General features: G+C 44.3%; 1 protein-coding gene across 1 annotated transcript; it reads right to left on the reverse strand.

The window, feature by feature from the left end:
- Positions 1–14624: 14624 nt before the first annotated feature.
- NHLH2 (nescient helix-loop-helix 2) lies at positions 14625–15997 on the reverse strand. Its single transcript, XM_066338869.1, has one exon. The coding sequence runs from the start codon at positions 15920–15922 to the stop codon at positions 15491–15493; it is 432 nt and encodes a 143-aa protein (XP_066194966.1). The 5' UTR covers positions 15923–15997; the 3' UTR covers positions 14625–15490.
- Positions 15998–17627: the final 1630 nt, after the last annotated feature.

The raw sequence follows: 17627 nt of genomic DNA on the forward strand, positions 1-17627 counted from the left end.
CAAGACAAAACAAATACTCCAGCTCAGGTGTTAGGCTGATTTAATGACAATCTTTCTTTTAAAACAACCTCAACACCATGTTAGTGAAGGTTATTTTTTAAATTGGGTGGCTGAAAAAAAAAAAAAAAAAAAAAAAAAAAAAGAATGACCTGTAAGGACTTCTATTAAAAAAAATTAAATAGTTGGTGAGGAGTCATCTTTGGTAAATGCCTAGTAGCTGGCTCGATGTGGGTCTTCTGTCTGCCTTTGTGTGCGGGTACATATGGTCTCAGTGGATATGTGTGGAGTGGAAGCCGTCCTGTTCTGTAGGTCCCCTGTGCTCAGGTTTGTGTTTGTGTACTGGGAGCGTTAATGAGAACAGACTGCCTTTCTTTCCCTTCGTTCCCCAATCCCATCTGTTCAAACAAAAGGCTGAAAGGGAGAGAGAGCTGAGACCCTGCTGGTCAAGAGGGGATGGATAATAACACATATCCTTGGGCTACATTTCAGCACATGCAACCCTTTCAAGCTGTGCTAAAGCTTTTATTCAGGCAAGAGAAAGAACAACCAATATAAAATAAGGATTTTTTTTTCTTCTTTTTAGAAAAGCTACATCAGGCCTGAAGGATGCTACATTCCGTTCTGTCCCTCTAACGTTTTATAATGCTGGATTATCAAAAAAGGGGTCTAAACCCATACTGATTATATATTTGTGTGTGTACTGACAGAGCATGATACTGGGCTAGAGCGAGTGACATATGCAGAGGGGCCAGGGATGGCTTAGAAAGTCAATTTTCACTCTGTTTGCACATGGTAACAGTTCCAGATTCGTGTAATTAACTATACATCAAAAGGGTGTGAAGGAAGATATATTCCTCTCCACCTTGGGGATTTGATAGGTACTTTGCAATTCATGGTTAACCCCCCGTTCACATATTTGTCATTATGGTCGTGCCAAACAACTCATCTGAAGATCAAAACAGCTTTCTTGGGGGCTGTTACAGCGAGAGCAGCACAGGAGATGGCACCTCGAATCCCAGAGCGGGCACGGAGTGGCAGAGAGGGATGCAGCCCTGGATGGCGGCGCTGGTGTTCAGCCCTCTGCCAGCCGTTCCAGGGATGTCATAATGGTTTACGGGAGAAAAATGGTCTCAAATGCCATTAGTTTAATGCTTCATAATGTCGTTGTGTCTGTTTTAAATGCAATCACCAAGCTCAGGGGACACCCAGGACTAAAATAAAAAAAAAAGAGAAAAAGCGCTTCCAGAAATGTAACGATGGAAAAGGAGGCAGGGAAATCTTTGGCGAGTGAAGAAATGAAATTCACTGGTTCTTTTTCACTGAGCAGGTAACACATGAGTAATTGGTATAGGACGGCTAAAGGGATATTCATCACGAGAACTGATTGCACTCAGGTTGTAATAAATACACCAAAGTAACATAATCAGTCTGGAGGCAGAGGAGAGTTTTGCAAAACACAAGACCTGATTCTAGCCAAGATTTTCAGAAAGAGTCATTTCAAGTGAGATTTCTAGTGCTGTGTTACTGTCTTTGCCTCGTTTTCAGAAGTGGCACACAACAAATCCCACCAAATGCGTCCATCATCCCCTACCCATCCAGCAAGTTTATTGATGTGTATGTGGGTGCCTAACTCCAGGGTGCACTGTCTCAAAGAGAGGGAGCCAGAAAAAATGAGACATATCAAAACCAGCGAACAAGCTGAATCTGATCTGTTCACATTAAGAGAAATGCAAATAAATAAATTGGAAAAGCAACGAGTACAAGCAGTGGTTGTGCTCATGCAAGCCTTAGAAATCTTTCAAAGTATCTTATTTCAATCACACAGGTGGAGCTGTTTCCTTAGGGATGAAATCCTCCCTTGTTGACATCTCCCACTCCGAAGGAGGCGGGTTTGTGTTCATTTCAGACAGGAGCTGTTCGGTTTCAGCAGTCATCAGTTATTCTTCTCCAGGGAGGGATTAAACAAGGTGAAGGGATCATAGGACCATCTAGCACTGCTCCTTTATGTCCTTTTTCTTTGGAATCCTAGCAAATGGGAGCAACCTGCTCCTATGCATTGATGCTGGCAGCTAATCTAATGTAGAAAATTTACATGAGCAGCAGGTAAATTTACATTTACCCTCTCATCTCTACACCTCTTCTCACAGGGCATCCATCTCACATGTAGGTTGCACACTGTGGCTGCCCTCATGTCTATCATTAGAAAGCAGACCCTTGAGCCTGGCCTAACTGTGCACCACTGATGTATTGCAGGACAGGCCTCTGCTGAATTCATCCATCAAGGAACCGCAAGAAGTGATTTCTGCAGATTAATGTGCTGGTGGGTGCATGCAGAGGTTGAAAGAGGAAAGGTTCATGGTAGTAGCTGGCTTACTGAAAAGACAGAGAAATGAATGTGGCAGAAATAGAGTCCTTAGCATTGCAGATAGGTACAGATCAATAGGTTGTTGCTTTCAGCTCTTGTATTTGCTTTCTGCTACAGCTATTGGTAGAAAATAAGAAAAAGGAGTTTTTGACAATGCTTTCTGCAAGGCTGGTTTTAAGAGTCTGTTCCCAGTCTTACAACCCAGCTGAATGTAACTGTGGAGACTGAGATCCACCATGGTGGATGTCTCTGGTGATTTGGGTTGGGGAGCTGTGTTTAATCTTGGAAAGAGGTTAGAGTAAAAGAAACAGATGTATCTGTAGTTTAAAATTGACTAGCAGTGCCTTTCTTTGAGAAGATCTAAAGTTTCTCTGGAGCAGAGATTAGAAATTTGGCTTGAAAGGAGCTCCACTGCAGGGGATATGACTTCTGTCATACCCTGAAAAACTGTCCCAATTTGGCCAGATTGTGAGTCTCCAAAGAAAACCAGATTAAGTTCTCATTGGCACTTGGCAATAGAGATTTGTCAGAGTTTAACAGCTGAACTACTGGTCCATCCTTGGCATGTATGACCACAGTGCCCAACCCACCCCTGCAGAGCACAGCCCTGAGCTGCATTTTCCTTGGAATGCACTTAACCATGTGGGACTGCCTTGGTGATGGGTACCACAACTGCAGATTGTGGAAATACAGCTGAGAGGCACACAGAGAAAAGTTTATTTTGCATTTTACCAATGGCTTATAGGTGTAGCTAGATGGACTTAGAGCACCAGGAATCCCTGAGTAAGGAGAAAAGTCAATGAAGTAGCTATTTCCTGTAATAGATGAAATAGATAAAATTCTTCCATTCGTTCCTGATGTGAAACAAATAAACTAAGGGGAATGTTTTTCACTCGAGCCATCAGAGACATTTGTTGTTATCCTCAAATATATTCCCTGGATGTTATCAGCAGGCTTCCGGCACAGGCCTTTAGAAAAAAGGAGTGTTTGTTGGCAATGTGTTCAACACCCTTTCTAGGAAACATCCTTTCATTCTTCTGACATTCAGATTGTGTTTCATATCTTACCCTGCCTCCTAGGAAAATAACAGCAAGATTGGTAATGTTAAGATACTTACGTCTGCAGAGGTGGTATTTGGATATGGGAAAGATCATATGGATAGCATGACTGGTGACTTTGTAACTTTGAAAAAAGCTGGAGGTTCCAGATGAGCTAACAAAACTGTTCATTTCTTATGATGGAAATGGTGTGCCTGAAAGAGAAGTTAATACAGCCAGGTAGGCAAGAAAAATATGTTCAAATAATTACATCAAAGGTGTTCAGGAACTGAAAAAATTAGAGAGAAAAACCAAAGACGTTTCATGCTAGCATCAGAAGGTCAGTGGCATCAAGGAAGCTGACGAAGCTTGTCAAATATCTAGGATAAGTAACAGAAAGAGTAGGGTCACCATGAGTGAAATAGTAAGATTACTGTAAATGAAACATGAACAAAAGTACTAGTTTACGTGAAAACACAAGAAGCAAAAAATAGAACCAGGGTTGTTAGGCTGGTCTGTATTGAACATCAAGGTATGACTTCAGCAATCAAACTGTAGACACTGAGAAAGATGTTGTTTATGTCAGGCCTGGACAGGGCCCCAGCACAGACAATTCCTCAGCAAGTACTGGTTCTGATAAACTGGAGGATGGTAGCAGGGTTGCAGCACATTGTATGTGCCATTGCTCTTCCCATTATCCCAAAGGAAGACAGGCAAGTAACCACGAGATGCTCAAAATTAGAAAACAGAGGTGTTGTGTGCCAGCTGTGCCTAGGGTTTATGGAGACTGAAGTGAACAAGACTGTGAAGCAAAATCTGCTCCCATAGATTCTGCTGACTCTGAAAAAGTATAAAGGACCCATTCCAAAACCAGGTAATTGTCAGCCACCAAGAGGATTCCAAATGCATGGAAGAAGTTTTTCCTGGATACAATATACCTGATGCCAAAATATCTGTACTCCACAATCTATCTGACTGTGTACTAAATCACTTAGTGGGGATGGACATAGACCCAAATTCAGACAGATGATTAACACTGCTACAGTTCAGAGTAGTACCTCAACAGTGTAGGTTGCCACATGGTCTGTAGGAAACTGAAGAACAAGAAAAATCCTGACAAGAATACTGGGAATCAAAATCCCTGGTGACTCTAACATAAAAAAAAGCCAAGATAAAAAAAGTAATATGTGATTCATGAACCCAAGAGTTGTTATTATGCATCCTTACAATCAGAGGTAAAGTTGCAAATGGTGAGTTTAGCCCTGCTACTAGGGAAGACCGGTAAATACATCCAGTGAAGAAATAAGAAGGAGTTTCTCACAAATCAAGTGAAAATGAAGCTGGAATGATGCCCTCTCCATTCTGGAAGGGCCTCAGACAAAGACGGCAGGATCACAAGGAGACAGTTGATATTACATGACCATGAGCAAGCTTCCTGCTGCTTGCCAGCCATGCTACTGCCCTCTTAAAGGAGACATTAAGACAGAATAGACTCAGCATTGTTGAATCAGCTAATCCAGAGGCTCACTGGATATTTCTGCTTTTTGTAGGTATTTTTTTTTTTAAGTTCTGTGCTGGAGGGATGTCAAGCAGGGATCCTATTATATGGTGAAGCACATCAGTAACTGGCTTTTGTGATAATCAGCTGTGGTGCAGCACATATGGAGACTAAGGTCGTGCTGTACCAGTCCCTCCAGGAGAAAATGATGGTAACCTCCTTGCTTCTGAGTGCTTGCTGAAGGGTGCAGCCTTTTACTCACACTCCGTAATTAGAGACAGTTTCTGCTCTCATAAAGCAGTAGCCAGCAATAAAGCAAGGCTAACCCACAGCTCTGAATCAAAACAGCTTGGGATGTTGATCTGTTTGAAAGCTGGCTTCTAGTTTGGTGGATGAATCTATTGCCTTGACAAACTGGCTGACTGCAGATGGGCATACACAGGCTGCTCAGCTCCTTTCTTTATCTCTTTCAGATGTCACTGCTAGGAACGGTGATTAAATCCCCATGTGATTTACTGATCTCAATCAGTAAGAGCTGGTCTTGTTTCTCCAGAGGCATGTACCAGAGTGGCTCAGTCACCTCATAGCACTGAGAGAGCACCTGTGTTAGCCAAGGATTTAGATACTTCTCATGGTGGGATGAAGCTAGATGGGACCGGTCAGTTTCACAGGCAGGGTGGGACTGGGCAGGTTGCAAATTCTCCTGCTGTGTGGGTCAGGTCCTTACACTGCTGATAGAGCATTTGCAGTCAAAACACGTAAAGGGTGGAAAAGGGAAGCATATGTTGTCTCCCAGGAGGATGTGAGACACAGAGAAATACCAGACTGGCTGTGAGATTCAGAGATGTAGAGAAATGGCTTTGCTGGTGTCAGTCAAGCCAGAAGCTGCAACTCTTAGAGAAACTCAAGGAGCCACCATGCAAAGGAGGAAGGAACCAATCTGCTGTGGACACTTCTCTGAGTGTGATAGTAGTGTAACTTCCACATGACAGAAATTCCCCTGATGAAGATGCTGTTGTTTTGAACGCAATTATCTTTCACAAGGTTCTTCCAATCCACCTAATCGTCTTTATCTTAATGTGCTTTTCCTTTCTGCATTGTAACATAAAATCCATTTCCTTTCAATTTATTTCAGATCTATCTGCATCTAGATTACTGTAAGTTGGATGCACGGTAATTAAATGCGGTTTGTCTGACTAGACAGGCAGTGAATGCTATTACAGCTTGTTTATGCTAGCAAGCAATGCAGGTGTTTCTGTGCCATCCCACCAGCATGGTTTAACCCTACCCGAGAGAGTCTATGTGCTAGGCCATGTGCAAGCTTCACCATGCATTTGGTCCTTGGGTCATGGAGTGACTTTGGTGATTAATGCTCCTTGGGTTTCCGATTCTGAGATTTCAAAATATTCGTCCCACTAGGATCTGCCTCAATAGTTCCTCCTGTGTCAGCTCTCACCTGAACCTCTCTTTCTGATGGGGGCATTGAAGAGACTGCTGACAATATCTGCATGTTTAAGGAAGGATACAAGGGTCCTACCCTTTGGCTCTACAATGCAGCCTTGTGCTAGAATCCCCATGCAACTGACAGGATTTGACCCTGGCCTTGGCCCCATATAGCACTCTGTATTCTGGGAGCTTGTTAAATATGTACTCTGAATCCCATTTCATGTTGTACTTTCACCTTTTGGATGCTACTGAGAAGCAAATTGTGTGGTAGCAAGAGTCATGGATGTCTTGAAATGATACAGAGGAGGTATTATGAGTGTCTGTAGTTCAAGCACACACTGTAAATGTACCACTGAGAGGTGCTTTAAAAATGATTCAAGAAAAGGTCAAGTGAGGTAAATTCACCTTTACAGAGTAAGGTTCAAATCGGTTAAAATCCCAGACACTGTTACACGGTAAATGGAATCGGAAAGTTTTGTGCTAATTTACTTTGCACATTGTCAGAAGATACTTCATGGGTCAAGAAAGCTCAGAGGTCTCCCTTAGAAATCCTTTGGCACTGATGAGCCTTGTGTGATAGAGCCTGAACTAGAGAGTATAGCCTTTGAGACAGTCATATGATGACGTATAGCAAAGTGACTTTAGTGTTTCAAGATAATTTCTGAATCTCTGTATCCTTTTTGTGTTTTGTGTCCCCATCAAGAAAGTGGGGTGAGTGCCCCCAAACCACTTTTGAAGACTCCATTCCTAGCTGGTCAGCAAGATCTGGCTCATACTGGAGGTGACCTCTGGCCACAAGATTTAATCTGGTCTGTACTGGGATTTCCTACATATTGGGGTCTGAGTGTGGTTGTTTGTCTGAGATACCTTTGATCACCCAAAAAAGCTCCAGTGGGATGAGCTTAGAAGATAATTGTCCATTTCCCCCACAGTTCATGTAAACCACTATTTCTACTCCTCCTCTCTTTGTTATAATTTTAAATTCTCCTTCATTTTCCTTGTTTCTTCTGCATTTTTGATGCTTGAATCTTAAGCATGTCAAAATTTACTAGGCTTTGATGACCACAATGGCTGAATCTAAACTCTGCAAGTCTCTCAGCAGTCCTTTCTTCTTTCAAACACTTAGATAGATCAATATTATTTAAGATCTAAGATCTCTAGAGCTTAGATCTTCTTGGGGCAATTCAAGCAAGATAAGAAGTTGTGACCCTGACTAATAGGACCTGCCTGTTCAGAAGTCAGTCCTGTCAAAGTAAAGTCTGAAAAATATGTCAGGACAAGGAGACTGCGACCGAATTCAAGGCAGGCCCCATCCTACATTTGACCATCCTACCATACCATGATTATCTTCAGGATCCTTCTTAATATTGTTGTTCTGGTGACAATCATAAGTAACTCCTTTGAGATCATGGTACTGTTGTAAACTTAACTTTATGTGCTTGACATCAAATTCCCTTTGACTTTCAGGAAAACCACATTTGTTATGCTTATGGTTCCAGGGAACAAGTACTCCTCCCTATTTAAAAGATCATATTTATCTTGTCACATTGACCCACTGAGGACTCACAGACAGCTTTTGTGGACAGCTTTTTATTCAGGTCCAGAGAAACCAAGGCTTGAAAGATGTTGGCATCTGTCATAGATCTGTATCCTTCAGATCATGAAGATGTAGACTGAGCCAGACTGAAAATCCATCTATCCCAGTGCAAATGGGAGCCAAAGCAGATGCCTGGGGAATATCACAATAGCAGAGGTATATATGATGCTTCCTGCTAAAGGTCTGCTGCCCTTCAGCCATTTGTGGTTTGAGGAGAACCGGAGTTGGGAGGAACTTCTACACATTTAAAAATCCTCAACAGATTTCTAATCTGTGTGCTTGTGTCCTTGAACTTGTATAATATTTTTGCTTTCACAACATCCTGAGAAAGGAGTTCCACAGTTTGACTGCACATGGTGTGACAAGACACATTTTGTTTATTTTGAGCCTGGCATCCAACAGTTTCATTTGACGCCTCGTGGTATCAAAGTATATTGAATGAGACAGGAAACAACTGATCCCTCTCCACCATCCCCTTGTTAACTGGGATGTGATGGCTTTCTGTAAAATCACTGCTGGTTCAGTCCTTTTCACTTAGTCATTTGCTGTATGGAAGCTATTCCATGCTTTGTGTTACCCTCGCTGCCATTATCAGATGCTTTTGGACTTTTACTTTGTTCTTGTTGAGACTGAACTAGAGCTGCACATGGAATTCAGCATACAGACTTACTTTGTTTTTATGCAATGGCATAATGATGCTCTCTGCCTTGCTCTCTACCTGTTCTGTTCTATTCTCTCAATGGTGATAGTAATATCTTACATTTCATTTTCTTTTTCCATGACACAAAGACCCAAGCTGATGTTATCATGAAGCAATATATCATAGCTACAAGATCTTGCTTCTGTGCTTGGCTTAGGACCGATCAGTTATATGTGAAGTTAGAAATGTTCTTCCCTGCATGCATCATCTTATCACTTTATTTAGATTGAATTTCTTGTGCTATTTTATCAGTCTCACACAGTCCTTCTGCAATTTTTCATGGTCAGTCCTTGTCTTTATTATCTTGAAAAGCAAAAGTCCAATACAGCTTTGTGGCTCTATCCTATAGGGATCATTTGTGGGATAGTCTTGAAGCCTGTCTTGAATCTTGAAATTGCTTAAATGCTCAGAAGACCCTTGCTATTAGCAATATTGGGTCTGATATGTGGGAAAGAGTTGTCTTTGAATGCTGTGACTGCACATAGTGGAATTCTGCTTTCTTCTGCTCTGCTCTGTTCTGCATTTCCTTTTTTTCTTTCTTTGTTTTTACCTTGTCTGTGAGCCCTTGCTGAGCTCTCGCCCTAGGGTTTGCAAATCTTTCTGCCACTTCTATGCACAGAATTATTTTGAGCAAGGAGACAGAGAATTTCTCTTGGAGGATAGATGTTATATGACAAACCCCTTGTCTTTTGATCCTTGAAAAAATGTTACTGTGCCAGTCCATCCCTCTGGCCATGACTAAAGTTGTGGTGATCTCTCCTGAGTAGTTTTGAATGTCTAGTTAACAACTCCTTCCAGTTCCCTTCCTGCCCGGTTCCTGTCTGTTCCTGGATTGAACTCACTTTTAACCCCCGAGCAAGCTGCTCTTTCTGACTTTGCTGGAGCATCTTCTCCCCATCTACCCATACCAGCAGCTCTACCCAGCCACTCATATCCTTTTCTTTCCTCATATTTCCTGCTGCCATCTTTTCCTGTGTTTGCTGCCTGCCTTTTCAGATGCCTTTTGTTCCTCATTATGCCCTAGTGTAGACCCCAGGTACACATGTACACCCCACCACCCTCATGGAAAATCCTTCATGTTATGCCCAGTCACTGACTGATGAGACTCCTCCACCTATGTGACCTGGCTTCTTCTGCCATTCATTCACTCCATGCTGCTTTTGCTTTGATTTAAGCGCTCCTAATGGCACCTTTTTTCATGCCTTCTTCTGAATCTCCTCTGAATTCTCCACAGATTTCTTCTCTGATCATCTTCTTGTTGTAGTGAGGAACAGCGGAACAACTGTTACCTGTTGCTTTCCAAGTGACTGTACCCAGCTACTACGAGAACAATCACTGCATACATCAATGTGTGTGTGCAGTCATATCTAGGAAAGTTTGGGAGGAAAAAACCAGCAGAAACAAGGTGGACGGTGGGGTGGGGTAGTTGGGAGTCTTTATTAATTTGCTAAGAATGCCTTAAGTGGGTTTGAGAAGTGTAAGTTCTGTAACATCACCTCTCTCAGATCAGTTGAGTAGAAGTCTGCTCGGATGAGAAGTGAGACACCAGCCCTGAGCTGGAGCACCAAGCAGCTCCCTGTGAGAGCAAGGACTGGCTGCACTGTAGGGCACAGGCTGGTGGGGTGGCAGAGGAGTAGAACCACCTCTGCACAGTTGTGCCACTCTCAGGGACCTTGAAGGGCAGGATGGCTGTAGGAAGGCCAGAAGGAGCAGCTGGAGGAAGGAGCACAGGAGCTGCTGTGAAATCTGGGCTGTGAAGACTTGGTGGAGAGCAGTGGTTGGCAGAGGGGCCTGCTCTGAAAGGACAGAGGAGGTAACATCAAAGAGCACAGCCGTAAGCTGAGAAAAACAGCAACTTTGTGCCTGCACTTGTGTCTGAAAGTGGACAGGGTCTGAGCTCTCTTTCATTTTGAGCCCGAGTTATTCCAGCCCAGTGACTCAATTTATTTCTGTCTCTGCTCCTGACATTTCTCTTTCAGGTGGCTGCTGCATGGTTTTGGGTGGGGCTGTGGGCTGGGGCGACTCGTGTTTTCAAGCTCTTATCGGCATCAGTATGATGTTCTGCTTTTCTTTTCTGTCATACGGCATCCCGCTCCCCTCCCCTTCCTCCCCTCCCTCTGCCGGCTCCCAGAGGAGGCGACAGACGGTCCTGTAATTTGGTTCCATTCGCTCGACTGGAGCAACACCTGCCCCCCTCTCTGGGGACAGGAGGGTCTCATCCCAAACCGTGCAAGGAGCCAAAGATGAATCTGAAGCTCACATGCAAATAGAGCCCAGGATAAAACAACACGGCCATTCTGGGCAGGAAAGGCAAAATCCGTCACCAGGGGAAGAGGCAGGAAAAACGAAATCAGCTCTGAAGAAATAAATAAGAAGCGCCAGGAGATTGCCTTTTCCTTTTGGGTTGGTTGCTATTGTGGTTATTGATCTGTCCCACCCTGGAGAATAAACTGAGAGTACAGAAAAATAATGGCTGATATTAGAACACATTTATTCACCCTAAAAGAACTGGGTTAATTGGGTTACAGGATGGCTAGATGGATAGATATGTGAAGAGATAGATAGAATGTCTCTGCTATTTCTTCACAGCTATATAATGGAAAAGATCCATTTCTTTGTTGAGTTTCATATACAACATCATCTTCAGCTTGCCACCCCCCCCCCCCTCTCAAACACACACACACTTCCTTTGCTAGAAATACAGCAGAGATATCAAATCACATCCAAGACCCTCAGAATTTATCTGCTGCAAGTATCACTGGTCATATCGTACCTGGCTCACACACTTTTTAATACAAACAATAAGACACGACTTTGTGGCTGGGGAGTAATATGATCCAGAATGCAGAGTACCACGCACTTTGCTGGACAGTGATGGTCTGTGCCTAGAAATCCTTCCTTTTGTATGTACATATGTGATAGCAGCATAAATTCAAGTCTATATTTTGGAATATTTTGTGCTCAAGATCTTTTAGTCTCTTAGGAAACTGTATGATACTCAGATACAGCTCCCCCTTAGCTGTACAGTCCTGTCAAAACCATTATGTTTATTTGGAGGAGTTACTTTTGGCTTGCTGTCTGTCCTCGTTTGCTGTATCAGGGTCAGGATCTGTTTCCAGGGTTCAGATGAATGCATTAGCTGCCCTGCTTCCTAATGATACCATGTGAGTGTGTACTGCACCGTGTCCCTGTGAGTCCATACAGGCCAGAAAATGTGTCTTAATAGGTGTTATAACCTGATGTTAGCATGCATTGGATATCCCTTGTACTGCGATATTCTAGATTTATCCATTAAAACTACTTGCTCTCTGTGAATGCTGGAGGTTCCCATTCAATGTTTTATATTTTTACATAATTTTTAAATGTTTTATATATTGTATTGAGTTCAAGCCTAAAGCCTCTCTCTTAGAGTAAGCTAAAGATCCAGAGATAGTGCTTTGCCTTCTCTGTCTTTGAGTGCACTTTCTTTCGTAGTTTGTAGGATGAGCTCCTCTTCAGTTGTGAAAGAAAGGTGTCTGAATGTAGCTAAAATGCCAGGAAATATTAACTGTGTCTCTTCCCTACCTACTGTTGTAATGGCTGAGTGTGATATAAACTTCCATTCAGAACTTCCAACCCCGTTCCTCCTATAGTATTGTCATTCAAGGTCATTCATTCCTTTATTGCTGAGGGAATATAGACACAGACAAAATTTGATTATATAATTAGATTTTATTGCTATCTAACCCAGACTTGCAATGAGATGGAGTTAAATTTGTTTACTCATTCTTCATAAATCCAGACTTCAGAGCCCTTAGCCATTCAGCCTTTTTTTTTTTTTTCTTTTCATAGGCCTTGTAGCTTGTGCATACTACTCAGATCCTTAAGAATAAAAAACGGTGTGGAATGTGAGCTGTTTTCAACGCTCATCAACTGCTAGATGAGAATGCATTTCCTTCTTGGTGCCAGCAGAAAAAATAGAAGTAGTTGGAGTGATGTTGTTGTGGGGACAGGATTTAAACAAGGTGGTGAGTGTATGGAAGTGAGACAGGAGTTGTAGGGAGAAGTAATTTCTTCCATCAGATAAAATTTAGGAAGAAAAGGACATCTCTTCAGGTCAAGTACCCTGCCTCTTTTGCAGGTTAATCTTGAGATTTGACCCTTTGGATACCACCAAAAGCAAAGCCCTTGCTGCTCTGCATCTGAGTGCAGATAGGCTCTCTCTTTTCTCTGGGATGATAAGAATGGAACAGCCCACAAGATCTTCTGACTTTCTGAGCCTCTTTCCATGCATCTCCACACTGTACTCTTCTTTGCTCACAACACAGAAGCCTTTCTGGCTTATCACCTGGGCACAGGATCACATGGCTGGGAACCTGAGACTCAAGCATTATCTCAACCTGTGCCTCTGACACATGTGTGAGACCCCCAGAAGGGGAAGTGAGGGTAGGGGGAATGTGGGGTTTACACCTACAACTGCCAGTGACTACAGCCATCATATTCACCTGGATATTGCAGAGCAGTCTTTTGTCCTAAAAGATGTATTCCCAATGGTCAAGAAGGAAATAATATGTTTATCTTTTTATTAACTAAGTCCTCCCAAATGCTGGTAACATGAAGGCTTTTTGAATGGCAGGATTTTTAATATCACTCAGGCAAATTATATCAAACTCAACACAGCGCACTGATATTGAACCTAACAAACAAAACTGTCCCAAAGGAAGCCAGCTCCAAAGTTGGTGGAGTTATTTTAGCCCTGAAATGCAGGATTTGATACCTGTGCATTGAACTACCAAACCAGTGTGTGCTCCCCTGGGACACAGTAAGCGTGTATTCGTAGGAAATGGAATTAACAGTCTCTGACAGGTTTTCTGCATGGAGCTTTTCAGCTGGTCAAGACCACACTTAATTAAATCACTGTGCAAAGTGTCAGCCATAAAAATGGGGTGGAGGGGAGGGTTTTATCTCTCCAGCAAGTAAGAAGGGATGACCAAGCCACCAGAGTCAATGGCAATATTCAAATTATAGGTAAAATTAACCCCTTGTGGTAAACGAGAAAAGGGTTTAATAAATGAGATAGTCTCACAGTACTCAGGTAATAACCTGTCTGCCATTGAGACTGTATCTATTCCATATTTCAAATGACAAGATTTGGCAATGAAGCCTTATATAAAAGATTATGTTTGAGCTTTTCTAAAGTGGGGAAAGGGCACAAGAGTTTTCCTTGGTTTCAGTAGAATAAGACCTGGCCTGAGAGGGATCAAAGCTGAACTTAAGAGAAAGAAAACCCAGTGCAGTCAGACAGGACAAAACATGTACATTTGGGTGGCTAAACCAGACATTTCAAAGAGTGAGGCAGCAAAACAGGTGCTTGCAAGCATTAGATTGGATTGTACAGCTTGAACTTCAGAACATGTGACCAGATGCCAGTCATGATGAGACTGGGAGAAAGTGACAGTGAGGGTCCCGTGTCTCCTTTGCATTTGGGCAGGGCAGCCAGCTGAGAGCGGCTGGAGCAGGGGAGCTGTGGTGGAGGGACTGCAGTCCAAGTCTACCTAGGAAGAGGCGAGTAACCTGTTGAAGCTTCCCATGCACTACTTGAGAAGCCTTTGCAATCCTTATTCATAAAGACATCTCACGTCTGTCTTACAGAAGGACCAAGAGGGAAAAATAATTAGGAAAAAACAGCTTTTATTTGATACTTTTATTTATATGCAAAACAGCTCACCATTCATGAGAGATATGAAAAACGCATCAGATAGAAACCAGATTTATCTATTTTCACTACAAAATATTGCATTATATAAAGCAACATAGACACACAAAAAAACCCTGAAAAAGACTAAAATCTTTGGATAGCAGATGTGTTTTTTTTTTTTCTTTTTCTCTTTCATCCCTAAAATGCGCTTCTTGTTTTAAGAGATTCACAGCAAAGAACATGAAATATTTTCAGGTTATAGAATTTTTTTGGTTGTCACAAAGGAAAGCAGTCCTGGATTTACTTTTCTTTCTTTTTTTTTTCTTTTTTTTTAGGAAAAAAATGTCCTTTCCTAAAAATATACCACACACATACACACCCACGCTCACTCCCACACACATGCATGTATACGCACACGCACATATACACCCACAAAGAAACTACTTCCCTTATAAACGATTTGCAAAGTACTTTTCAGACGCAACTATAGATCAGAATAACAACAAGTTTAAAAAAAAGAAAACCTCTCCTAGTTAAGTGCTAGTGGTTGTTGATCCCACACAAGGAAAGAAAGAAAGAAAAAAGGTCAAGAGCAAATGCCTTGATATATATAAAATATACTTATAAACAGGGAGGGAGGGGAGGTTTGTGGTACACAAGTGCAATATAATTGGAGGGAAAAAATAAATTAAAAAGAAAATAAAATGAACACTGTATTGATCCCAACAAACACTCATAAAGTCAAACATAATATTCCACAGGAGAAAGTGTAAACACCCGACTATAGAAACCAATTGGCACGAAGTATCCAAAGTAAAATTGCCACCACTCTGAAAAATAAATAAATCTTGAAAAAAATAAATTGTCGACTCCTTCTACCATAAATAAAAAATAGTTATTTTTAACTGCACCCATGGGTCACACGTTTAAGGTCACAAGTAGATGTTTTTGGATATATATAAAGGGGCACTTGACAGCCTGAAGAGACGATCCGGTTTTACACTTCTCTTCGAAAAGCGGGCTCTCGATCAGTCGGGAGCCCTCCGGGGGGGAGCGCAAGCAGCGGGGACCCCCCGCCCCGCCGCCCGCCCCGGGGAAGGCGCTGCCCGCCGCGGCCGGACCCGGGCCGGCGGGACTGGGGGTCCCGGGGCTCCGAGCGTCTGTCGGCCGCTACACGTCCAGCACGTGGTTGAGATAGGAGATGTAGCAGATGGCGAGGCGCAGGATCTCGATCTTGGAGAGCTTCTTGTCGGGGGGCAGGGTGGGCAGCAGCTTGCGCAGCTCGGCGAAGGCCAGGTTGAAGGCCTCCACGCGGATCCGCTCCCGCGTGGCGTGGGCCGAGCGGTACTTGGCCGTGGCGCGGCGCCGCCGGCGCTTCTCCTCCCGGCTCAGCGGCGGCGGGTGCAGCCCGGGCCGGCCCCCGCCGCGGCCCTCCCCGCCGCCGCCGCCGCCCCGGCCCTCGCCGCCGCCGCCCTCGGCGGGCTCCGGGTCGGAGACGCAGCAGCTGAGCGCCTGGGCGTCCGCGCCGCCCAGGGACTCCGGGTCGGAGGGCGCCGAGGAGGGGTGGTCGGAGTCGGCGGCTTGGTCCGGGCTAAGCATCATCTTGGAGGGGGCGGTGGAGCCTTCCCGAGACAGAGAAGCAGAGAGAGCGGGTCAGCGCCCCGGCCCCGGGATACAAGGGCAAGGCGGGGAGCAGGGACACGGGCAGGGACATGAGGGACATGCCGGCCCCCGCGCCCTGCCCCCGGCGCCGGTACCGCCCGACCGAGGCGGGGGGAGAGCCGGGTGGACGGGTCCTGGCTCCTTCAGGGAGTACTAATGAGAGCAATATCGGGGATAAACGATACCCCGTCATTTAACCATCCCTTCTCTAGCGTTTGACGGCAGCTTCAGCGGAATATGCACTTCCTGCCGTTATTCCCTGCGCTTCCTTGGATGTTGAAACAGACTCAGAGAGCAATAGAGGATTTTTTTTTCCCCCCCAAGCAAGCCAATATCCAGTGTTTCAATATTACGGTGATTTCCCCCGCCCCTCTCCCCCCTCCTTTCCAGGTCCCCAATTTTAATATTGTCCTTTCTGGCCTGCCAGTTTCTGCTTAACCGTTTCTCTTTCGGCAATGCTCCGTGGGATCCAGGCTACAGACATGATACTTTTAAATACACAGCTCAAGGCTCCACAAATATAACAAGGCCAGTGGGGAGATTTATTTCCCCAATCCCTACGGGATCTGATGTATCTGCTAGGCTCTCCCCTGCGCTCTTTTCTCTGTGCTCCTTCTTTTTTTCTTTTTAATTCTTTCCTTTCCTGCTGCTAATCTTGCAGATAGCGATTTGCTAGCGATCAAATGGGAATGTTTGGAGAGTTTCCGTTTCTTAAGCGTGGGATTCAAAAAGAAACAAAACCCCAAAGCAGAGGCCGAACTTTTCCATCCCTTTAAATTTTCCCTCCTCTCCCCTCCCTGCGTGAAAAGAGGGGGAGGCTAAATAAATAAATAAATAAATGAGGACGTGCCTTTCAAAAGAAAATTGAATCGTATCTTCTTGCGGCCTCACAGAGCACCATCTGTCATGTAGACAGCAATACAAATCCGAGCGCGTCCGTGGACATGCCGGCATGTAATAAAACAATACATCAGGCAACTAGTGAATAACCTTGGACACAAATGTGTGTGTGTGTGTGTGTGTGCGTGTGCGTGCAGCTGGGGTGTCGAGCGAGCCCGATGGAGGAGGGAACATCGCATCCTCCCTTCCCCCGAATTAAGATTGCAAAGTATTTCCACATAAAGTTTCCAGGGAAAGTCCCAGTCGAGCCTCAGAACCGCTTGGGAAAAATAAACTATTATTGTTGTTGCCGCTAACAATAATAATAATAATAACAACCACACGGGCAGGGGGAATTCCTCGCAGGCAGGGCTAGAGCCAAGCCTTCCCCAGCGGGGCGAGACGCGGGGCACGCGTGGCGGGGCAGAGGGGCTCCGCCGGGGGCCGCGGCTCAGCGCTGCGTGGGGCTGCTGCCCGGGGACTGGGGAATGGGAGAGAAGAGCGCTTCCCTCCCTGGGAAAGGGCCGTCTCTGGCCAGGGCCCTCGGAAACGCTTCCTCTTCGATTTTTAATAAGGAGCGTTAATCAGGCCCACAAGGCAGGGGTACGGAAAAAACCCATTAGCGCTCGAGTCAGGTATCAGTCATCTCGTGGGGCAAAAAGATGAAGAGGAAAGGTTTAAAATCACCTTTCAGCTGGCATCCAAGCGAGGGGGCTTATGCAAAAAGCACGCTAGAGGGGCAGGATTTGCAGGGCAGTTGTACGAA

Source organism: Sylvia atricapilla, chromosome 2, assembly GCF_009819655.1.
Source record: "Sylvia atricapilla isolate bSylAtr1 chromosome 2, bSylAtr1.pri, whole genome shotgun sequence".
NCBI lineage: Eukaryota > Metazoa > Chordata > Aves > Passeriformes > Sylviidae > Sylvia > Sylvia atricapilla.

Excerpts from the sequence above, each read along its gene's own strand:
- NHLH2 (XM_066338869.1), bottom strand. The coding sequence starts at position 15,922 with ATGATGCTTAGCCCGGACCAAGCCGCCGACTCCGACCACCCCTCCTCG.